This window comes from Mya arenaria, chromosome 12 (assembly GCF_026914265.1).
Source record: "Mya arenaria isolate MELC-2E11 chromosome 12, ASM2691426v1".
Lineage (NCBI taxonomy): Eukaryota > Metazoa > Mollusca > Bivalvia > Myida > Myidae > Mya > Mya arenaria.
In genome coordinates, this window is record NC_069133.1 from 45,090,030 (window position 1) to 45,116,054 (window position 26,025).

Here is a 26,025-nt window from a genome sequence, read left to right on the forward strand (position 1 = left end):
GTATAATTTGTCTCTGCTATTATACTCCTACCACTTGATGGTTAGGGTTCATTTGGACAAGTCTTCTTTTATCCATAATTCCAAATGCTTCTGAGATTTCTAACACATATTAAATATGTTGAGGAGAAGTGCTGTGCAAAAAACATTTTTGTTTATGGTATTTTAGAGTTATTGGCCTTTGATTATTTTTCTTTCACTTTTCTGTGTTTTTGAGGTATAAACTTCAAACTTCATGCACATATTGGACGTGATAAGAAAAATAGCTGTGCATATGAATCATTAAATTGTGTATGGTAGTCAAAGAATTGTAAACCTTTGATTATTATCTTTATATTTTTTTATTTTTTTTCTTCTCTTCATAACTTTTTTTCATTTTTATGCCCCCACAAAGTGGCGGCATATAGGGTTGCCCTTGTCCGTACATACGTACGTACGTACGTCCCGAAGATTGTTTCCGATCTAATTTTTGAAAACCGTTTGTCCAATCCTCACCAAACTTTAAACACATGTTTGTGACCATAATATCTTGATCAAGTTCGATAGTCATGGAAATCGCTTTAGTCATTTAGGAGTTACGGCCCTTTTTTGCCAAAAATACTTCAAAAATATATGTTTCCAATCTAATTCTTGAAAAGTATGTGTCCAATCCTCACCAAACTTTACATACATGATTGTGACCATAATATCTTGATCAAGTTCGATAGCCATGGAAATCGCTTTTGTCATTTAGGAGTTACGGCCCTTTATTTGCAAAAAAAGACTTGAAAAATACGTCCCGAAGATTGTTTCCGATCTAATTCTTGAAAACTGTTTGTCCAATCCTCACCAAACTTTAAACACATGTTTGTGACCATAATATCTTGATCAAGTTCGATAGTCATGGAAATCGCTTTAGTCATTTAGGAGTTACGGCCCTTTTTTGCCAAAAATACTTCAAAAATCATTATGGCTTATTTTCTGTGACAAAAAAACGAAGTGGGGGCATCCGTGTCCTATGGACACATTTCTAGTTTACTTTAATTTAACAAAACACTATTCTGTTTTTGGTATATTAAGGATTATTTTCTTATGTTTATTTTGTGCTTGGCAGTTTTAAAATTATTGCCTAATTGGTTACTGTATGCTTAAAAGGTGATAGCTGTAGTTTTTCATGGAAACAAGTGTTTGACAGTATGAGTCATTTTTTAGTAGCAATATATTATGTACATTTAAGGTATAAGTTCTCTTTTGCTAATTGTTCAGTTGTTTTTCAGTTGTTGCAGTTGTGGACCAGGCCAGAGTTGTACTAAACCAACTAAGACACAATGAGATACAGGAATGACACAATGAGAAACAGGAAAGTGATCGCCACCTGTTAAAAATTCATCTAGGTACAGTTTTTATTCCAGATTTGATACAACTGTAAACTGTTTTATGCATGCTATGATTATGTTCATCATGTTTGTTTAAGACCATGATGATGAGGACTAATCTATTGATTATCCCTTGCCAAAAGGCAAAGTGGATACAGTAATTGTGTAATTGTGCACGTGTGTGTGCGTGTGCACGGAATGTAATCTTGAGCATAAATCCCCCAGGTATTAACTTCAAACTTCATATACAGATAGATCCCTATTGAGAAGAAGTGCAGTGTTGAGGGACCATAACTCTGTTTACAGTTCTTTTTGTAATAACCCTTTGTTATATTTCATACTGAGTTTTTGTCTGCAGCAGAACTTGAAAAGTCTTTGAGGTGTTGATCTCAAACTTCAGATATGTACAGATAGATCTCATTTAGCAGAAGTGCAGTGCACAGAAACCATAACTCAAGAATTTTTTTGTAGTAGTTGCCCTTTGTTAGTTTTCAATGTTATCCTTTGTTGTAATGCACAGTTGTGATCATGCTCAAATATGCTCATTCACATTAAAATTAATTGTCCAGGTTCAAATCCTGTAATAGAAACAATTATTTTCTTTCTGTGTTTAGCAAAGTTTATATGAACTATCTATCAATGTAAAATAAACTAAGATTTGTGTGTTTTTATCATTTCTTATTTATTTGTATATTTTTTGTTACATATTTTTATGTGCATATATATAAAATCTATATCACAAGTGTGGCTAATTTTTAATATTAAGATATAATATGTATAAGAACTATCATATTTCAAAATCAACCATAGAGCTTTTGCAAGATAGATAATAACTTAATGTATCTGATGAACAATAATGTGATTTTGGGATGCCAGCAATAACTTTTCAAGGTGAAAATATGTTCTTGTCATTGATTTTACATATAAGTAATCAGTATGCAAAGCCCTTTCAAATAATACTTATATGGGGTAACTATCAAATTTTAACATTGAAGCCAATGACACAAATGAATGAAAAGCTCCTTAATAGTTCAATATTTGAAGCCAACAATGGAACTGTGTTTATGTATTGCTTAATGTTCCTTTTTCTTTCAGAAAACTCCCCACATCCAACAAGAGACAGTCTGACTTCAAAATCTTCATTGAAGGCAACTTTATGGACAAGACATCCGTCACATAAAGATTCACTAAAATTGGAATGATATACCAATTTTAACTTTTAACAGACAAATACATTATAGATTTGAAAATAGATTACCCTTAAATAAGTTGGATGATTAACATTTACCTCAACACAGTACAAAGTGCTCATGTTGAACTATTGTGATTGATCATAGTCTGTCCTTCATTTTTATGAACAGTTTCATACAGTGTTAACACTTTAGTATGGGGACTCATTTTTAGCTCAACTTTTCGAAGAATATGGAGAGCTATACTACTCACCCAAGCGTCGACGTCACCCCTTGGTTAAGGGTTTGCGTGCAAGCACACATAGGTTAATATCTCAGCAACTACTTGAGGTATTGCATTGAGACTTTATACAATGGTACTCAACCATCCAACCTACTTAATTAACCAAGTTTGATAACTCTACTTTGCATTTAATGCCAATAATAGGCCTTTATTATTTGACTTAGAAATTCTGGTTAAGGTTTTGCATGCAAGCACACATAGGTTAATATCTCAGCAACTACTTGAGGTATTGCATTGAGACTAGATACAATGGTACTCAACCATCCAACCTACTTATTTAAACAAGTAAGATAACTCTAGTTTGCATTTAATGTAAATAATAGGCCTTTATTATTTGACTTAGAAATTCTGGTTAAGGTTTTGCATGCAAGCACACATAGGTTAATATCTCAGCAACTGCTTGAGGTATTGCATTGAGACTTTATACAATGGTACTCAGCCATCCAACCGACTTATTTAAACAAGTAAGATAAATCTAGTTTGCATTTAATGTAAATAATAGGCCTTTATTATTTGACTTAGAAATTCTGGTTAAGGTTTTGCATGCAAGCACACATAGGTTAATATCTCAGCAACTGCTTGAGGTATTGCATTAAGACTTGATACAATGGTACTCAACCATCCAACCTACTTAATTTTCCAAGTTATATAACTATAGTTTGCATTTAATGCAAATACTTGCCTTTATTATTTCACTCAGAAATTCTGGTTAAGGTTTTGCATGTAAGCACACATAGGTTAATATCTCAGCAACTACTGTATGAATTGCATTGAGACTTTATACAACCACCCAACCTAATTGAATAATCAAGTTAGATAAAAATTCTGGTTAAAATTTTGCATGTAACCACATTTATGTTAGTATCTCCGCACATCATGTATTGCATTGAAATCTAATCTAACAGTGATCCATGCATGTTTCGCCAAAACTTTTCAATCCTTACACTGAAAAGCAGCGGAATAGTCGAGAGCGCTGTCTCTGTGACAGCTCTTGTCTCTTTGGTCTTTATTCATACTGGCCAGAATATGTTTACCAAAAAAATCTTAGTAGAGATTGATAACTTTTCAGGTTGGACAAAAAGCATGTAGGTTGTTTGTTCTAATAATATCAACTGTAAATGCTTCAGAAACTATATATATAATTTTTCATGATATTTGTCAGTATTTATTCTGGTCAACATTTAAATAATATTAGGTGAAACTTGTTTAATGGTCAAAATGTGTTTGATTAGAGTGGCCTCAAGTTCCACTTTATATGAATGAAATTTGGTCAAGTTTTAGAAAAAAACTATGTTCTAGTTTTATAGGCCATATTCTCTTCCCAAGCTTTCCTTAAAGAATGAATGTAGGTAATATGAAACAGGAGTCACTAAGTCAAGTATTAAAAACCTTAAAAATTGCTATTCATAGAGGTATTGTTTCCTCATCATAAATCACAACTTAGCCAGCAAGACTTTTCAACAAATAAGGCATAACATGTAAAAAGTTAATAATTAGGCACATATTTTAGTGAATAAAATCTTGTGAACATATTATTGAAACAAATAATGTGTCTGGTTCTGAGGTGAGCAATAAAGCACATTGCTTAGTAACAATTGAGCTAGCTCATTATTAAAAGTTTGTTTTAAACTTGAATTAAATGAATGCAAATCATATATTATTATTTTTAATCTATATATTTTTTTTAGTTACCTTGTTCTGTTGTTAATTTCCATACTGACTTGGTCAATTATGGCTAATTGTCTAATTATATTTTAACTTCTAACCTAAATGTTTCATTGTACTTTTGAGTGTTCTGTTAACTATATTGCACATTACCCTATATGACAGTATAAATTCAATAAAACCATGGTTATTAAGTTCCATACATATTGGAGCACATGGTAAGCCTCTAAAAATGTCACTTCTTAAACCTAGATTCTTGATCTGTTCGCGACATTGTTTTGTTATTTTTTTGTTTATAAAAACAAATGATTGTTTAATGTCAAGGAAACCTTTTTAAAGTTAAAATGTAGATGTACATAGATAACTGTCAAATATTATTTACCATTTAATAACTGTCTAAAGGCAAAATTTCCATTCATTTTTATATTTGATTTGGGTCCCTAGGGTCATGGTCACTGTAACTAAAAATAGAAAAATGCTTGGTACTGAATAACTTCAGTTTTAATACATTTAAAACTGAATCTCATAATAAAGGCTAAAGTTCTTGTTGCATTGCAGCATTTCTAGTTAACTTTTTAATTTGACTCTTTTTATTGCTTTCGACAGGCACATATTACATCATTATTGTATTCATTTTTAAGACAAAGCCTCATTTAATTGAGCGTGCTGTCCAAAGACAGCTCTTGTTGACATAATTATAAGACACCTTATGTTATGGTTTATATGAACAATAGCTGTTTCTGTGTATGTTTTAGAAGAAACTTCCATTTCTTATCATATTGATGGACATAGATATACATACATGTACGGGATTATTGACATCAGATTCTTAGGATTAAATTTACTAATGTTCTGTTCATGTTAAAAATAGATACAGTTATGGTAAATGCATAGTCTTGTTTGTTTATAACATAGACAACCATGTCTTTTGGTTGTCCTGGTCTCCTGTCCTGTTATGTGAATTGGGTTTTATGGACATCTTCGATATTGTAGGTCCAATTCTAGTGTCTAGCTGGAAAAGTATTTAGCCTAGGGAGACCTTAGTTTGGGTTATCATGTTGGATATGTCTAAATGTTGGCATGTTGGGAAATGACAATTTTAGGCTATGATTTTAGGCTATGACAATTTAAAAATGTAGACGTTGCTGGGCAAGGCTCCACACCCAAGTGACTGTCGCATTATATTCTTGAAAAAATGCCTTGGGCTTTTGGTTTGTTATGAATTTTGCGAGTCTGGCAAATATCTGCATTATAAAATTCATCGACATACAGGTGACAGAGAAAAAGGTCAATTTTCAATGATTTCAAAAGATTTATTAACTAAAAGGGGATCATCATAAATGAATACAGAGAACAAGGTTAATTGATTTGACAGAGGATTGATGCAGAGCTTCAAAAATTAAGGAGACAATTTCAGAAAAATGCACATAAATGATTTTTGTTTATTTGTGTTGTTTGATAACTGCTGTGTGTCGATTTTCATTTAATTTCATTTTACCCCCCAAATCACACTTCACACAATACATGGTTTCTACACTTTAGGTTTGTTATACTGTATTATAGTATCTATTGAATACAGTAAAATTTCTGGTCATTGTATTGCAAAATTTGTGCTAATAATTTGCAATTTCAGAAATTCTCATTTTTATTTAATTTTTCAAACATTTTCCCCAAAATTCACATTTCACAAAATTACATAGTTTCTTTACTTTTGATATATTAAACTGTAATATTTATGAAATACAGTAATTCTGGTCATTCTATTGCAATATTTGAAAAAGTTATTGGCAAATTCCAGAAATTCTCATTTCCATTTAATTTTTCATACATTTTACCCCGAAAATCATATTTTAAAAAAAACTGTGTTTCTATATAATATATAATAATGTTAAATGATATATATTAGCTGCAGTAGTTCTGGTGTTTTTATTGCAAAATAAGGCAGAGTTATTGGCAAAATTCATAAATTGTCATTTTCATTTAATTTTTCCAACATTTTACCCCAAAAATCATTTTTTGCGCCATATAATTGTTCTATGATTTAAGTATATTAAATATGTTGCCTGATATGACATAAATTCATCAAAATTATTTTTGTGCAGTTTTCTCCATTTTTTGTTCAAAAATCTCCGTTTGACATTGAATAGAGAACAGAGGTGTTGAAGCACTGCTTCAACACCTCTGAGAATGAGTATAGTATAGTGCACGCTACCACAATGTATATAGACTATAACACAGGTTCAAATTTACAGATAGAGAATAATGCACGCCACCACAATGTATATAGACTATAACAGAGGAATTGATGTAAAGTTTCAAAATCTCTGGTTGATACATTGCATAGAGAACAGGGGTGTTGAAGCACTGCTTCAACACCTCTAAGAATGAATAGAGTATAGTGCACGCTTCCACAATGTATATAGACTATAACAGAGGAGTTGAAGTAAATCTTCAAAATCTCTGGCTGTATACATTGTATAGAGAACAGGGGTGTTGAAGCACTGCTTCAACACCTCTTGACAATGAATAGAGTATAGTGCACGCTTCCACAATGTATATAGACTATAACAGAGGAGTTGAAGTAAATCTTCAAAATCTCTGGCTGTATACATTGTATAGAGAACAGGGGTGTTGAAGCACTGCTTCAACACCTCTTGACAATGAATAGAGTATAGTGCACGCTTCCACAATGTATATAGACTATAACAGAGGAGTTGAAGTAAATCTTCAAAATCTCTGGCTGTATACATTGTATAGAGAACAGGGGTGTTGAAGCACTGCTTCAACACCTCTTGACAATGAATAGAGTATAGTGCACGCTTCCACAATGTATATAGACTATAACAGAGGAGATGAAGTAAATCTTCAAAATCTCTGGCTGTATACATTGTATAGAGAACAGGGGTGTTGAAGCACTGCTTCAACACCTGAGAATGAATAGAATATATACCGTGCACAGTATATACTGGTATAGAATATAACACCAGTGTATGTACTGTCACGGTGTATCGTGCATATCCATATAGTGTATAGAGTCTATGCACTGTTTTGATATAAGATATCAATCTCAACTTGGTCTAAGCATTCTAGATTTAATATTTTTTTCTAGATTCAAATAATTCACTGTTCTCGGTTTCGCCTCTTACTTACTGTATCTAATACATACGTTAAATAGATCTAGATTTTCGTTTACGGACATCATTTAATGGTTTGTTTTTGTTTTGTTGTTGTAGACACAGTATCCGTTTGGATCGTCAATATAACATAGACATGAATATACACAAGTAATAAATAAAAAAACAAGTAAAGAATGGAAGAGAAGACTCTGGAAGAATTCCAACCACAATACAGAAATGGTCCAGAGATCGGTGCAACAGAGAAGGTCAGTTATTGTGTATGTCGTATACTACAGCCTAAGCAAGTTTTTCTCTATAATCGGTCTTTTTGCAATGCATTTTGAAGACAGTACCTTGAATTGTACGTTGAAATTTAGATTTTAAGCAAGAAATCCATTTTGATATGGATTCTTTTCCATTTTTATAACATTTTAAAACTGATTTAACAAATTGATAAAAACTAAACGACTTAAATTAATGAGATATCATGGGAACTTAGAAGTAGCTCGGTCATTTTCGACCTAATGTATTTTCACCCAAAAATCGTTCACATTACCATTCAAGGGATTCAAATGAAACAAATGCAGATGTATTGCAAGGCCCATAAGTTATATTTATTCTTGTCCATTTAAGCATTTTTTTACAAAAACACGAAGAGACGGTATGACCTTCGATCCGCGGCGCTTTTGTTTAGTTGTACTATTCAAAATAGGACCTGAATTTACAATGAAAATTGTGATAACATTTGAATGAAGAGAAAACCATACTTCTAAACATCAAAAACATTGATTCTACATTATTTAACAGACAATAATTGTTGTTATTATTTCACATGAAGTCAACTGGTCTTATAATAAGATCAAGACTCTATATTTAGAAATTACGATGGAAAGGCGACATGGAATATACACACATTTAAAGCTAACAGGTAACATGCAATGGTAAAGTGTTATTCATGTACGCGAAGCAGATAACGAAAAACATATCAAGGCGATTGTATACGAGTTTATAAATATGCTATATTGCATATACAGGAAAATATAACTTGAAGATTAAAAGTATTCGTATTATCATTTGTCTTATCATTCTGTATTGAATCGTTTCATTTTTAGCAATTAATATGTCGATTGATTGACAGTCTATAACATGAAATGATTTGCACACCTTTATGAACATAACCTAACCATTTTGATTGATAACTCTTTTTGATTGTTTTGTTGATAAGTTTGTCGATATGTTCAAGTGATATGTGTAATAAACAAATCAAATTTTAAAACCACAATGGAGGTTTTTCACATCAGTATTTATCTTACACAAAACATACCTCATGCGCAACACATTTGGTAGGATTTTGATTTTTGTATCATTTGGTCGTCGTTTACTTTCTGATTTTATATAAAATAATCTTTTACCCCAAATTACAAATGTTCATTTAGGCAAGTGTTTCAAACATTTGAATATTTGTTAAAAATTAATGCACCCGTATACAGAGGAAGAATAGTTCTACTGCAAAATAAACAATATATAGGCAAACCTCCTTAAAAAAAAATGTGTTTCGTTTTTGCAGTATCTGCATTTTACTCTTTTCAAAGACACTAAATTGTTTGGGTTTTTTGTGTGTGTTTTTTCAAAACAAATGTTTGTGTCTTATATTTAAACGCATCATAAACCAAAAATTGAAAATATTATCAGTTTTATTAAAAAGTGAAATTACTTTCACGTATAACAAAGATGATATCCGTATAAGTAAAGTTAACAATGAAGTGTTACCTTATTTTTTTAAATAAAATATTTTAAGACAAAAGAGGAGAAGATACAGGAGATGATAAAGGACGATGAACATGACCAGGAAATACAATGCTCACGGGGCAAGAACTTGTTGGAACAGGTGGACCAGACCTTGGAGAAGGAAGAAAGTAAGAGTAGTGTAATGTATATGATAATAGAAAAATATTAGAGATATATGATAAATGCCATGATTGTAGGAAAAAAGTAGCAGTAATGCAATGTCGTTTCTTGATTATAGGAATAAATCAGGAGTAATGTAAACTTTCAATAAATGAAGAAAGAAAGAGAGATGCGATCACATTCTATTATTAAAGAAAAGATGTAAGAGTCATTCAATGAAATTATATGATCATAGATGAAAGTAAGCGTTATGCAATGAAATTTCTTTATGGGAACTAGTAAGAGAAATGCATTGAATTTCCTTTCTAAGAGAAGAAAGTAAGGGTAATTGTAATGGCATTCCATGAGCATATACAAAAAGAAGGAGTAAAGAGATTAAATTACATGAAGCCAGTAAGAGAGATGCAATATAATTTCAGTCAAATCAGTTAAACATAATAAGGCGTTAACATTTATACTTTCCTTTTGTGAATCTGTCTAGACTTTGAACGTTTAAAATGAGACAGTGAACCTTTAAAATGAGACAGTGTAAGTGTCGCTATATACATATCGAATATGGGGCTAAACTTCTAATAATAGGATCTTTATTATTAAAGCTATCAGATGAATGTCGCGTTCCACTGTACTAGTCCATATTATATCATGTTAAATACGTAGATCCAAATTCAATAAATGGTTTACCATGTCGGCACGATCAGAACAAAACAATACATAGTGAAAAGACCGAACTGAAAAACTATGTTCTTTCGTTTTCAATTGGCAGATATTCGGAACAACGCTGTTTTGGATGAGTCAGGAATCGTAGACTTATTACACAGCATGAACGTTGCTGCAGACTATCCCCATGTTGGTCGCTTTGACATTGGCGTCGCACCTGACAAAGAAAAAAAGGAGAAGAAACGTCATCGATGGCACATTGAACTGCACACCGACGTCAGGCGGAGGCATCCCATCGTAAAATCTGAACCAAGACACGCCCGTTTAAGTGTTTCAGGTAGTGTCAATCTTATTGTATCTTCGTAGATGGGAACGCTTATATAAATTCATGAATAATCATTAAGAAGTTCTGATCATCTTAGAAGTTTAAAGTCAGTATATTTTACGTCCATTGGTCGTTAGGTTATCATCTCGAGAAAAACTTTTCCGATCCATGGTTATTATCATGAGTCGAGTAACATATATTCGTATGACAGTTGTGAGTAAAAATGAAACAAACTAGACAAACGGACACTGGCTTTATCAAACCTACCCAGGTATTATTAGATAGATAAGTTGATTGTACACAATATGAAGCATTATACATGAAATAAAACAACAAGCATAAGTAAGAGAATGTCACGATACACAAAGGTTATCACAAAACAGAAATTGCTTATCTCTATTTTTCCATTGTAGTCTTTCCTGAAAAAATGGTTTGACATACAGTTAAACATATATTACAGTAGCAAAGAAAAAAAACATTTATTAAAAAGGTAATCATCAATCTATATCTTTTATCATTGCACGGACAGATGAAATAATCGCAGATACTAAACATTGAAGTGTTATGCTGAAAGGTGTAAAATTGCAAAAACTTATTAAACCTAACACAGTTTTACCACAGAAAGTGTGTAACAAATAATTCCTACGATAAAAACACTGAAACTCTATGAAAAGAAACCAAATTAAAGCAAATATAATAAAAAAAAAGAATTGCCTTAATCCAACATTGCGTTTTTACAGAGGACTTTTACTATATATTGACTTAATATTACTCGTATATTGCGGCAACCCATTCCACAATGAACAACCACGATAGGCAAATGACTTCTTACCAAAACTTTTGATCTTTAGGTAGGTAAAGCAACCACTTTATCAATGTATCATCTACACAAGTTGATCTGGTCTCTCTAAACCTAGTGCTACTATCATGAACTGAAGTTGCAACGTCTTTTAAAAGGAGCTGTTTTCAAAGATATATTATACCATGACAGAGAGCAATACAAACACTGTACTTGACACAGGTAGCCAATTTAGATATTAAGTGAAAAGCTCCATACAATTTAAAACGAATCCAATTAGCTGATTTGGGGTAACGTGCAGCTTTTTTCAGTTCTTGAGTTATATAATAAAACTAAACAAATGAGACATAGTAAAGGACATAGCCGGATACTTCATGGTATGTTGTGTAAGGAAATCACGTTTTATATACAGAAGATTTAAGCTTCATAACATGCATAACCATAACATAAAAACATAGACTCTTATCAAATGTTGTACCTGAGTATTTAACCGAATTATTGGGCTTGTTTGTTGCTGATGAGCCACCAAGTAAAAATTAAAGCTGAAAGCGTAGACTCTATCTCATTTTAATGTTTGCCGGATCCTGAAAAAGTAGAATCATCTGCATATAAGAGTAAAGAATGCTTAACATAATTTGGTATATAAAATACATATATCAAAAGAAGTTAAACGGTATTAAGATCATATTGCCACACACAGTGAACACATGTAACAACTATTTGATATGGTATTCTATAATAGAAGTCCAATTTCACCATTTAACATATTAGAACGTCATTTCGGCCATCTTGGCCTTCATCGGGTTGAATATAAAGATAGGATATTATATTCACATTATATTACACCGAACAATACAATGTCACGGACACGCCCAGTAGTCAAACATCAAATACAAACGCGTCTTAGAGGCATTGAAGACCCAAAAACATTGATATAAATACACAAACCATAACTTGGAAAGAAACTTGTAAATAAGGTAGTATTCATACAACATTTTAAGTAATTTCATAACATAAGTCGGTCTCGTATTCAAATTAAAAAAGTAAAGATATTTTCAATATAATAATATGTATTTTCAATTAATTCAACGAAAATAAACTATATAATAGATCGTTATATCATTTGACCAGTGAGATTTTAAAGGAAAAATAGCTCAAATTAGGAGTTGCCCTGATATATTTTATGAAAACCTGCCCAGTCCTGCTACAGGAGGAGAGTTTTTACCTACCCTTCAATGTAATCTGCAGGAACAAGCTTAGGTGCAAACATTCACAAAGGTCAAAAGCTAAGAGACGATCAACGTTAAGGCACATGATTGTTGTACAACAAGTTAGTTTAAACATGCTGTATTTGTCAGACCTGGCGACAATCTTAAGGGAGGAAACCTCTGGAACCACGTCAGAGTTTGTCCCCGTCACTGGATTATACACGTCAGTGAAGAATGGGGTGCTTCAAAATGAAAACGTATCGTATCAGTGCATTACAATGATGGAAGACTATAAAGAATTATCCTTAGAGGTGAGTATAAACATTTATTCATTGAGCTTATCGTGGCTTATGAGCTGTTGTACGCCCCCCCCCCCCCCCCCCCCCCCCCCCCACAGACACTCACTACACTTCGAAGGAGCGGCGTGTGTTTTGCTTTGCACATGTTGGTCCTTCTGATACCTAGAAAACGCTTTGGACTAAGGTTGTCAAATTTGGCAAGGTAAGATGATTGCCTTACAGTCGACCCATATCATTTAGAGAGCAGTATGTGAAAGATAACGTTCGCACTGACCTTGAACACAAAAAAGCATGTACACTTCATAACTAGACTACAGTCCTCAAGCTATTAAGGGTGGTTGGTCATGACAAACAGATGGACCCTATTCATGGAGGTCAGTAGATCAAAGATCACGGCCACAGTGACCTTCAACACAAAAGCTTATCCTATGAAAACTAGAGTATCCTAAGTCACGTGACTCTAACAGCTTTTTCGTTTGTTTTTGCTCATATGGAGTTATCTATTTAAGGATTAAACTTATAGTTATTGGATTATTCTGAGATATTTTTTTATAAGAGATTTAAAAAAGAAGTTGCTCTGCAATGGTTTGCTGCTCAAATTGCCACAAAAGTGAGCATTTGAGAGGGTAAACATTTTTGTGTCTGACAGTTGTTTGTTGACTTGTTTTTAGCTGTATACAATGTATTTGTTACAGGAATTGCGATCCGAGGACTACTTGTTTAACAGAGGGAAACCAAAGCCGCCGACGGGAAGAGAAACGTCGTTAATTAAAAGGCTCCAAGAAGGACGTGAGTTTTGTCAATCTTAAGCTAATTTCATAGAGACATAGTAAATTAAGGCCAATGTTCATAAAAGGGACTCATTTTCATTTTAAAGGGTCGGACATTGACAAAAATAAATCCATGTGGAATGTGAAAAGATGATGGTAACAAACAATATGCTTTTTTGCCGTTAGCTTTAATTACGCTGATACAAATTGAATATATTGATGCTTTGATATACAAAAATATTATCAAATTAGTATTTGTCAGTTGCTGTGTTGTATATGTTCATAAAAGGAAATTATCTAAATTGACATATAAACAAGTTTCGAACATTATCTATTTGAACGAGACCCTTTACTATAAAATCCATATATAACGATACTGCGTTAATTGAAATTGAAATTGAATTTTTCCAGAGCAGTAAATATTATAGGGTCCTCGAGTGCCGATCTTTCTATTACAATTTACCTTCAGGTTTAGACAGTCTGAGCTCAATATATATATCGCGATCACTTTAGAATGAATCTCATTCGGCTGACGATTATTTATATGTTTAAATTATACTGTCTGTGGACTTTTGTGCTGTTCTTCCATGTTTCTTGTTTGTGATTTTTGTTTGTTTTTATGTTCTATGTCTTTTGCGTTTACCCAGTGCCGTTAAACCGGTTTATGTTTAAACTTTTTGCTGCTGAGCTTGTTTCTGTAGCTTTTCGCATAAATATTGCATCAACATAAAGCTTTTTTGATGTATATATTCTGTAACATAAACTATCTTTATTCCAATTTCCACTTATGCGTCAGCTTTATTTTAGTAGAATTACGCTTAGCTGCATACGAGACAATTGAAAACAGCTGGTTTCTGGAATGGGCGATGATTGAGCAAAGATAAAAACATATCCGATAATTCTATTTTACGAAATAACTGTTTTCAACATTTTTTTAGGATTAGGTTTCTTGGATCAAAATGACATGTTAAATGATTTGATTTTTCAGTTTTATATAAATCTGATTTTGTGTCCTTGTGTGTGTTACCTACCACTTGAAATTTCAACGCTAAGTCAGATTCAAATATTTTCTTTGACACATTGTTTTAAGAAATCTTTGAACATCAAAACTTACGAATTATTATGATATGTGGATATATAAATATGAGATGTGATGTTTGTTGCGATAACTTTGTCGGTGTATGTCAAATACCTTCAATGCATAGATTAAAAAAAACACTTATGGGGACCATTGTGTTTGATTGATAGCTAAATCTGTATGTTAACCGGTAGACATTTTCGGAACATTTTTTATACTTTAGTGAATGGCAAAGGTTGTTCTGTTTTTGCTTACTACTTATTGAGTCGTGATAATTTAAATTATTTTGAGAACTTAAATATTTATTTAAACTAAGAATAAGCTTGACAAACTGTATTAAATAATATCTACAATAATTATTTAGCTTTGCTTTTTAAGAGCTGCAATAAAGGTGTGGATATTGGAAGAAAAAAATATACTGTATGCTGATGATTCAGTTTTAATAGCAGAAACTGAGAAAGATTTACAATACCTGAAGCATTTATTGTGCAATAAGTGTTTGGCAAATAGAAAGGTTGTAATTTTTGATAAAAGTAAAATGGTGCATTTTAGAATACCATCAGTGTCAAGACATACTTTTAAATTTACCTTTGGTGATAAATTTACCTTTGGTGATAATTCAATTCAATGTTATAAGTAAAACATACGTATATGTGACTCATGTTAACTAAGCATTTAGGTTACAAATTGTGTAGCGCAAAATGCTAGACGGGCGCTTGGACTACCTATTGCAAAATATAAAAAGTGGGGATTATATTTTAATGTGTATTAGCTAATAAATAGTACTTGTGTTGTACATGTCATTAACTATGGAGCGTCGATTTTGGTATAAAGTTCTATAGTTGTATTAACGCAACTAATAGAAAAGCAATGAGGCATGTCCTCGCACTGGTAAAATCGCCAGATATAACTGTTTATTGTGAAACTGGTTGGTTACCACTATAGTTAACCAATGGTAATCTGTATGCAATTATTTGAATATGTGTTTTGGTATACATCTAAGTATAATTGATAAGAAAATCTTTAACTCAGGGAAATAGATAGAAATGCAAGAAATTGTAAAAACTACTGCTATAGAAAAACAAACTATTGTATTCTATTTTTAATATGTATACAAGCAATCACATGCACCTCCATTGTAAATTTATGCAGGATGAAGTAACTAATGCTTTGGATGGTGCTCAAATAAATCAATGGAAAACGGTCTTAAAAAGCGAAAATATTGTTAGTGTGTGAGGGCGGAATAGGTTGCGATCTTACAGCTATGAAGTTTAAAAATATTGTTCTCTCCTACTACCAATTTCGTATAGATTTGTTTCGCCAAATTAAGATGCGGGGTTTCACTTTTACATGTGGAAACTACGTAGATCGAGCATTTGCCGGAAGACGAAGACTTAGTCCGCTTTGTTAAGATACTCTGGAAACAGAATTACATTATATGATCTTGCTCAAAGTATATTATGTTTCATTTGCAAGGTATGCCAAAGATGGCCAAATTTCAAGTTCCTTTTTGCTCAACTTAAGCCCTATTTAAAAGCATTTCAACATGCACTTGCAAAAAACCTGCTGTAAAATACTTCAATGCAGAAATAATGTTCTATATAAGTTATAGGTTAGTGTAATACAAAACTTTAATTTCAGCCTTTAATGATAAAAAATATTTTGCTCTTATTCAATCTTTTACGTACTTTTCTTAAATTTAAACTACATCAAAACCGTTTATCAAAGGCATGCACCTTTTTGTAAGCAATTTGTGAATGTAAACATGATGGTCTTAAATAAAAACTGTTACTCAGAAACAAGTAACTGTTTCATTGTTTTAGTGTTTGTACATGAGAGTTTATGGGATAGGCAAGACTAATGTAACTTCCAATCCGTCTCTTATCATTATTAAATAAAATGGCTGTGTACATGTAATTTGCATTGTAATGAATTTGTATTTACATGTTTGAGCCGTATGTACATTTATATATACGAGCATAACTTCATTCGAGTAGCTTACATTTCAGGCATAACACTGAGACGTTTCCCAGAAGTTGTGAAATTTGATCCACTAACTGGCCAGGGCACCATGGTTATAAATGGACAAACAAAGCTCATCAACACACAACATTACTGTATCACTGCCATGGCGGAGTATTCAAACACAAGTTTGGAGGTAACACATATACAACTTGTTACATTTATAAAAAAACATTTAAGCAATTTATTTTGACGAACAGTTTGTTTTATTATAATATGCAAGAAAATTCTAAGATATTTAAAAAGTGTTCCGTTGATTACTAAAACACATTAACACCGCTTAATTGTTTTTAGATTAAAATATCCCCAAGCTCAAACGAGCGGATAATGAATGCATGTTACACAGACGTTGTTTTTTTTTTTTTCTTTATTAGAGTGATCAAAGTCACAGGAAAATGTGTTTAAATGCAATAAGTGGCATAGAAATAACTGCAATACCCATTCAAATACAGATATTTAAATACTTGAAGAAGCAGAGAGAGATACAAGAGATCCTTGGCGATACGTCTTTGCGAAGAGACCTCTTGGTTCTTAAGGTTGCTTTGTGTATGACACCGATACACTGGATACAACTTTTCCTGGGTTTAACCAGTACTGAGTTAAACATTACCAAGAACTAGCCCTTTTATGCCAAGCGCTGGGCTAGTGGGGTACTGGTTCCATATTTTAGCGTTTTTAGGTTTTTAGGTTTTAGGATTTGGAACTCCGACTCTTTGCAACCGAAGCAAACGCTCTACCACTGAGCTATCTTTTAAGGGCATATATATATATTAATTGGATTTTTCAGTTACTGGCATGCATATGTATATATTTGAGATATTTGAGATTTTTCAGTTACTGGCATGCATTTGTAGGCAATGTTCGTGTAATTTTGAAACATCGCAATTCAGGAGCTGAGAGTCAAAGATTATGAGCGATGGCTAGGTCAACCCTATCTTCCGCAAGGTAATATTTAAATTTCATATTCAAGCGCACGTTTTATTTCATTGCCATCAGTGATACCAAAACATCACATTAATATCTGTTCGATTGATTTGACTTTCCTTGGTGCAATATCAGTCCTAATTTTAAGTCTACTATATGAGACACGTTGTCTGACTGTATAACGTCATAAAATATAAAATAGCATTTACTTATAAAACTCCATATTGTAAGAATCGTTTTGGGGAGAAATCGAAGTAAAATGTAGGATTTGAACAGTGTTTGAAGTATATACTCGGATCATTTATTATATTGTTTATTTGAATGGCATTACCTTGGTCCGTCAAAATTTAAGTATAAAGGCCCAAATTCTCGAAATGATTTAAGCAAAATAAGCTTTAATCTCTTCTATAATTTAGACAAATACTAATATTTTGTGAAACATACAAAAATAATTTATCGTAATTTTTATCAAAATAATTTCCTTAAAACGTGTTAACACATTTTAAAATATGAAAATTACAGAAATTACTAGTATACCAAAACAAAATAAGTTGGCTTAACTTAATCCTATTATAAGACACTTAAACTTGTTCGAGAAATTCAGCCAATGTGCAATTTGTTTTTTAACTTAAAAGTCAAATCACTCATCTTATTTTAGAAGAGACGATATGGCCTCGAACTGAAACAGAAATGGCAACCGACACAGAATGTTTGCCGAATACATCGACATCAGTGGCACCATCGATGATACATTATGGAAAATCAGGGCAACCTGGTTTGTTTAAATTTTGTCATCCCTGTATTCTACATAACAAGTGGAAATACTGTTAAAAAGTAATAGCTGTAAAACATAATGTGTATGGATACATGTACCTGGGTGAACTTTTTGGTGCACTACTTCACCCAGGTATGTGCACATTGTACTAGTTTAGTATATCTTGCATGAATACACTAGTCCAACATACGCAAGTATTGAAAAATATGCAAATGCATGTTAAACTTAACTGCAACTTTTACCTACAGGTGCAGCTACCCGTACGCATAGAAATAGAGTTGATTAGAGTCAAATTATCCCCTTGCTTGCCTTTTAGTTCTTCATTAATAGACGTATCACTTATTTACCATACATAAAATATTTCATAAAACTATAAATAGTTTACACTGAAATTTAACGATGTCGTGGAAAACATGCAAAGCAGTTGTTGTACTGAAAGGTGATTAATTGAACGCACATGATACTACTCAAAATATGAAGATACAATTTTAAGACTGTATTAACAGTGTCAATGCTACCTAAGGACCAACTTTTAACTGGTTGTTGTTTACAAAGTATAATAAATGAATAAATAATGAATGTTTTTTCTGTAGATGGCGCGGAAACCATTTGCACAAAATATCTTGAAGATCGCTGTAAGGACCCAACCTGCCAATTTCTTCATCCGGATCAGAAATTGCCGTATATGTGGCAAATAAATTTGGCAGATAAAAGTTGGGCTAGTTTGCCCATGAATGTGAAAATCGAGGATAAATTTTGTGCCAGTGCAGATAGAACGGAAATATATAATATCGTGAGTAGAATGTTCACATGTTCTGAATCCCTACTTTGTATTCAATTCAAGTACAATACAATTTTGGCTAATGAAATTAAACAAGTAAATTCGAGTTCAAATCATATTTAGGCTAATGAAATTAAATAAGTAAATTCAGGTGCAGCTTTAATAAGTTATAGCAGTTTTAATCTTATTTTATTTCAACTGAAATTGTACATGAAGCGACATTATTTGTAATCTTTAGAGATCTTGGTCTTTCGTCATGCTTCTTCCCTTAAGTTTAACACATTCTCTGTTTACACATTAAACCATTGCAAATGGTGCCAACATAATATGGGGGGGGGGTCACAAGGTATCTAAATTTCAAATCATTTTGCCTTAAAATGATATCATAAAACCCTAATAACAGGATAAAGCTACGCTTTCTATATTTATTTTGGCACCAATGGGTGTCATTTCTACTTTTGTAAGAGTTTGGATTTTATATGTCCATCACAATAAACCTATTTTCAATTAAATAGATCAAGAATAAGTAACAATTTAACTTAATGAAATCAGCTACTTATTGGGGCTAATTTTATAAAAACGTTACAGTCTATTATTTACATAAGTCAAAATACTTATATAAAATGTACTTTAAACAAATATAAAACAGTATTTTGTTACTAAAGTCAAACTTATTTAAAATAAAAAAATAGAATATTACACATGTTACACCGGAACAAAAATTGTGCGCTTAGCAGGGGTTTGAGTCTTTGGAAACTCAATATTTTCCTTCCATTTGACTTTGGAAATTTCAGGAGAACGACTTAATTTCAGACATGACTTATAATGTATACAGGCACAATTTTGATGATAAACAATTTATCAACCGATTTACACTTTTTCAGAATGTATTGAACAAGGAAGTAGTGTTCCAGATTCAATTCAAAGCGAACCTCTTTGCCGTTCAGGCTGGATCTAGCCTGCCGGTTGCTGTTCGTCGTTTGTCAACACAAGATTACACCCTTGAAAAAGACGTTTGGGAAACCCCAAACAAATTTGATACACAATGGAGATGGTTTTGGCAGGACGACGAGGACGAATGGAATAAGTTTACACCTGTAGGTTTTACAGAAGATGCAATTTAATATAATCGGTTGACGAACAAAGTCATCGTGTCTTGCTGTTAAGTTAGTATAATTCAAAGCGAATTGTTTCTGATTGCATTATGAACATGGCGGCAAAGTTGGGAGGTATTTGATGAATCGAATATCCAAGTAACAACCAGTTGGTAGTTAGGGATTGAGATATTGCCTTGTTTTATGGTTGAAATGTACATATATAAAGAAATAACACGTCACATGTAGTTTCAGGCATGTACACAGATGGCTGTTTGTGTGAAACATTTGTTTTATTTGAGTATTTTATTCTTTATTCGCCAGTTGTATATTCGAAAATCGCCGGTTGATTATTCGCGAATATCAAACCACCGACCAGGTATGCGTTTGAGATGCAGATCATGTATATTTATATGGTCTAACGCTTCACATATGAAGAAATCACTCGCTCAGTTAAGGTTTATGCAAGTACGCATACGTATTTTCCTGACAAACTCTGTTTTAATTCACTCTCGTTCGTTAATTTGCCAATCATTTAAACATCTACAGTTGGATATTCGCGAATAACCAACTGGAAAATTTTATTACACCAACTGGCAAATGTACGAAAAACAGGATGTGCAACGAAGATTAATACGTGTTCATGCCTAAAAAGACAACATACGTGATATTTCTTTAAATTAACAACTTTTGACTGAAGAAAAAGGTATCATCTGAATCCCCAAAGACCAACTTGGTATTGGTCGAATAACCAACTGGCGAATGCACGAAAAATAGTGATATAAGCCGTGATTGGCACAAAGATTCATACATGTATATGCATAAAAATACATTAAGTGTGTGCTTCTTCACATGTGTACTATATCAATAGACAAATTAAATCATTATGCCAAACTTTAAGGAATGAATGCTCCTATTGTTCATATTTGATGAATTTAAAATTGAGTTGCACACAAATCTTTGCAGGACTTGTTACAGCAAACGTTAGAGATAAGATATCGAACTCAACAAACTGAACAACGATACTATAGCTTCTTTCTTGAAGATGGGACCTACTTATATGATGTGGACTTGCAGCAGATGACACAGACAAATATTGTCACCAGCAAGACACGAGAACTTCGAAGACGTCCTTTGCTCGTTATGCCTAACGACATTATTTATCAAACTGGGTATGTATTATTGATCAAATGTTTGAAAAATCATATTTTATTTCAGCGTGTAATTTGTTTAACAATTTTTAGCTTTTGTTACTCATAAATTATTCCGAGTTTATTACTCCATTTTTGCGTGTTTATTAGTTTGTTTCATTTCAAAAACACTATATAATCCAACTATATTAAGTTCTTTGTAGTATTTTCAATCAACGTACATATGGGCGTAAAAAACAATAGCGCAAATAGTGTTAAAGAATTGTTTTCTAAATTTAAAGACTTTTTTTGAAAACATAGTGTTCATACCTTAGCCACTTTCACTACTTAATCCCCTAATCATCCTTATTTCTTACCTAAGCCATTTCCACTACTTGATCCCCTTATCATGCTTATTTCTGATCTGAGCCTTTTCCACTACTTGATCCCCTAAGCATGCTTATTTCTGACCTGGGCCTTTTCCACTACTTGATCCCCATAATCATGCTTATTTTTGAGCTTGGCCTTTTCCACTACTTGATCCCCCTAATCATGCTTATTTCTGACCTGAGCCAATTCCACTACTTAATCTCCTAATCATGTTTATTTTTGACCTAAGCCATTTCCACTATTTGATCCCCTAATCATGCTTATTTCAGACCTGAGCCATTTCCACTACTTGATCCCCCTAATCATGCTTATTTCTGACCTGGGCCTTTTCCACTACTTGATCCCCTAATCATGCTTATTTTTGAGCTGGGCCTTTTCCACTACTTGATCCCCTAATCATGCTTATTTCTGACCTGAGCCATTTTCACTACTTGATCCCCTAATCATGCTTATTTTTTACCTGAGCCATTTCCACTATTTGATCCCCTAATCATGCTTATTTCTGACCTGAGCCATTTCCACTACTTGATCCCCTAATCATGATTATTTCTGACCTGAGCCATTTCCACTACTTGATCCCCTAATCATGCTTATTTTTGACCTGGGCCTTTTCCACTACTTGATCCCCTAATCATGCTTATTTCTGACCTGAGCTATTTTCACTACTTGATCCCCTAATCATGCTTATTTTTTACCTGAGCCTTTTCCACTACTTGATCCACTAATCATGCTTATTTCAGACCTGGGCCTTCTTTTTACTACTTGATCCCCCTTATCATGCTTATTTCTGACCTGAGCCACGTCCACTATTTGATTACCTTATAATGCTTATTTCTGACCTAAGCCACTTCCGCTACTTGATCCCCTAGTTATGCTTATGTCAGACCTAAGCCACTTCGCTACTTGATCCCCTAGTTATGCTTATGTCAGATCTAAGCCACTTCCGCTACATGATTCCCTTATCATGCTTATTTCAGACCTCAGCCTCTTTCACTTCTTGATCCCCTAATCATGTTTATTTATTACCTGAGCCACGTCCACTACTTAATTCCCTATCATGCATATTTCAGTCTTGAACCACTTTTACTACTTGATCCCTAAGCACGCTGATTTCAGACCTAGGCCAATATCACAACTCTTGATCTTGCTTATTTCAGACCCGAGTCACTCTCACTTATTGAACCGATGCAGGCAGATATTGAAACACCGCACCACTGGTCACCACAGGACAGTATCCACTCCTTTGAGCTTGTAAGAGTGTCCCAAGGTCAAGAATACACAACTGTGGCAGCCAAGTTCTTTGAAACTATGTCAAGGGATGACATACATAAACCTGCTATCTATAGAGTTCAAAATCTTGACCTATGGAGTCAATACATTAGGTCAGTTGGGTTTTATCTTTTTTTTAAGATTCTGATAGAAGATGAATTGTCTTCATATTTGGTGGCATGTTTTTTTTGTAAATCTGAAATTATCATATTTCGGCGTTGCGTTAAATGTGTTTTGTTTATAAATCTTATAATTGTTATTTTACAATTTCATAATTAGTATGTTTACGTATCATGTTCTAATTAGCTTGAAGCTGAGAACGTTTTACTCGTTGAATTTCCTGACTGACTACCATTGTTTCTATTAATTTTATCAGTTTTCGTGTTTAACATTATCATTATTATATTAAACCGTTTGATTTCTTGCGTAGCAAACGAAAAAGTATGCAGATCAAGGCAAAACGACGTGGAAGAGATAAAGATCTTGAAATACGAGAGCTGTTTCACGGAACGGACACTTTAGAAGCAGCAAGAGGAATATGCATCCATAACATTGACCCCCGCGTTTCAGGAAAACACGGCACTGCTTTCGGACACGGTGCCTACTTTGCCAGAGACGCTTCCTACAGTGACAGATACACAACGGGAGGGTCAAGATTCGTGTTTCTAACGTCAGTTCTCGTCGGAGATTACACAAGAGGAAATAATGACCACAGAAGGCCACCGAGCAAACCAGGAACCATGCATGACCTTTTTGATACATGCGTTGATTCTATTACTGACCCCGCTGTCTTTGTTGCGTTTGACAGAGCGCAGTATTATCCGGGGTATCTAATTGTGTACAAACATTGGCGATGAATTTAAATTACTGGAATTTGTATTTCCAACTCGAACGCTTTGAACAGCTAAGGACTGAATGTGATACAAACACTTTTACCGCTTGAACAATACTGTATATTATTCTATTTTTTTTTGTCATGTTTCTGATTTGAGTGGCATTCTTCGTTTGATCTGATAACATTTAAATGGTAGCTTTTCGGTTATATTAGTATCCAAACTGGTTTAGTAAAGTACTCACAATGGGTGAATGCAGTTTCGCATCTCAACCGGATGTTTTGACAAGTAACATTTTGCAGCGGGATGTGTATATAATAATGTAAAGGTAAATGCTGCTGACCCATAGTTTCAATGATTCTACATAGTTGATGACCCGAGATGACCCAAATTCAAACTGGCCCTAAATATCATGAGAAATATACTGAATTTATTTCCTGAAGATTGGAAAACCATTGTTGAATTTGTAATAGAATAAAAAAAAACCTTGAACACAAAGTTTTTTCTTAATATTTGACCTAAAGATCTAGTTTTTGACCAAAGAAAACCTATATTTACATTGCTCTTAAACATCATATTGAAAAAAATTCTGACTGGGTTTCATGAAGATTGAATAAATGCTGAAGAATACATGAAGCATTTATGTTTACCTAGTCGTTTTTTTACCTGTCGTGAGATAAACCATATAAACACTGGACCTTAATGCTTCCAAATAATATCCAGGAAACAAAATCAAAATTTTCTTTACCTCTTAAAGGATATGGAGAAATCTGAGCAATCTATTTTTGTGTATTTATAAATTTTGGTTATTGAATAAATATAAGTGTTCTTTTCAAGAACTTGCTCACTTATAAAATAATTTGTAATTTAATATTTATATTTTTGTGTAGTTTTTCAACAACTATCTTTTGGAAAATATCCATCAGAAATGACATGTTGTAAATATGCTATAATTATGTGGTTCTGATTATAGTGTGAATGCATATAAAAAATCGACATATCTAGGTACATAACATAAATTTCGAATAATTCGGTGTATACTAAATAGTATTTGATTACAGCTCGGACAATGAACACGAACGCCGTTGGAAATAAGAACCTGCACCTATGCAAAACTAAACGGGTTATCCTGCGCAAATGTCATCAAAATTGTTAAAATGAATTTGTTACTAAATCATTTAGCTTTATCATTTATATATCATTCATCTAAAGTAATTCATATTCTAGTAGTATGTTTTAATTTATGTTAACTTTCTGTGATATAAGTCATACAACTGCAAACTGGTATTTGGTTGTTTTGTTGTAAAATGTACTGTTATACTATGATGTAATGACATTGCATGCATAAATCTACTCACTGCTTATGCTAATCTGTTATCATTTACCAGGTTGGTGCCTCATGGATACAAGTAAGTCGGCCGAACACGAGATGTTCCATTTAAAGGGGCTCAAAATAGGTTGACGCTAACATTTGTTTTTGATTTTAATGCAGTAGTATGTAGTACTCCTGTTATAATCAAAACCATGTAAAGTATATGATTTGTGCACAGATAAAATTATAAGCGATAGGTTGGAGTTTTTTTAGCTGTGAATATAATGTCGACGTAGCTATAAAAGATATCAAAGAAGTACACAAATCATATGTTTTGTGTATTTGGTTTTGTTTTGATCATTGAAGTGAAATGTGTTTAACATGATTAATTCATTAAAATAAAAAAATAAAGATTTTATCAAACTTTATTATGACTCTTCAATCGAGCATCTGTGAAGCATCAAAAGGCAGTTAAGTTATAACTCTGGGTAACGTTGCAATCCAAAGTTAGTATCTGTTGAAAGCTGCACGTTCACACATATACCATTTTTACAACTTTTTTTTATTTTTTTTGTCTTGGAAACAGATTTTTTTTGCGTAATTATCTGCAAACCAATGATATAAGATTGCTGACAAAAAATCAGATCGTAGATTTCATATTTCTGTTCGAAAATTAATGTTTAATGGTTAAACCGTTACTAACGGTTTAGAAAAAAATGGATACACATCCATGTTTTTTTTTTAAATTAAATGTAAAAAGCTGCCATCCAAATTTTTGTCAACAGTCTTATATAACTGGTTTCTATGGAAATTCTCAAAAATTGGCTCATTCCAAGACAAAAAAA

At 32.8% G+C, this 26,025-nt stretch overlaps 1 protein-coding gene across 1 annotated transcript in view; it reads left to right on the forward strand.

The window, feature by feature from the left end:
• Positions 1-25,596, forward strand: part of LOC128210392 (protein mono-ADP-ribosyltransferase PARP12-like) — a 37,426-nt gene extending 11,830 nt beyond the window's left edge. Inside the window, exons 2-14 of the mRNA XM_052914733.1 lie at positions 7,724-7,872; positions 9,405-9,522; positions 10,278-10,508; positions 12,654-12,814; positions 13,498-13,594; positions 16,663-16,808; positions 17,563-17,617; positions 18,255-18,371; positions 18,965-19,164; positions 20,037-20,249; positions 21,213-21,418; positions 22,924-23,148; positions 23,466-25,596. Of these exons, the coding sequence (XP_052770693.1) occupies positions 7,801-7,872; positions 9,405-9,522; positions 10,278-10,508; positions 12,654-12,814; positions 13,498-13,594; positions 16,663-16,808; positions 17,563-17,617; positions 18,255-18,371; positions 18,965-19,164; positions 20,037-20,249; positions 21,213-21,418; positions 22,924-23,148; positions 23,466-23,892 (2,268 nt within the window). The 5' untranslated portion in view covers positions 7,724-7,800 and the 3' untranslated portion in view covers positions 23,893-25,596. The remainder of the gene's footprint in view (positions 1-7,723; positions 7,873-9,404; positions 9,523-10,277; positions 10,509-12,653; positions 12,815-13,497; positions 13,595-16,662; positions 16,809-17,562; positions 17,618-18,254; positions 18,372-18,964; positions 19,165-20,036; positions 20,250-21,212; positions 21,419-22,923; positions 23,149-23,465) is intronic.
• Positions 25,597-26,025: the final 429 nt, after the last annotated feature.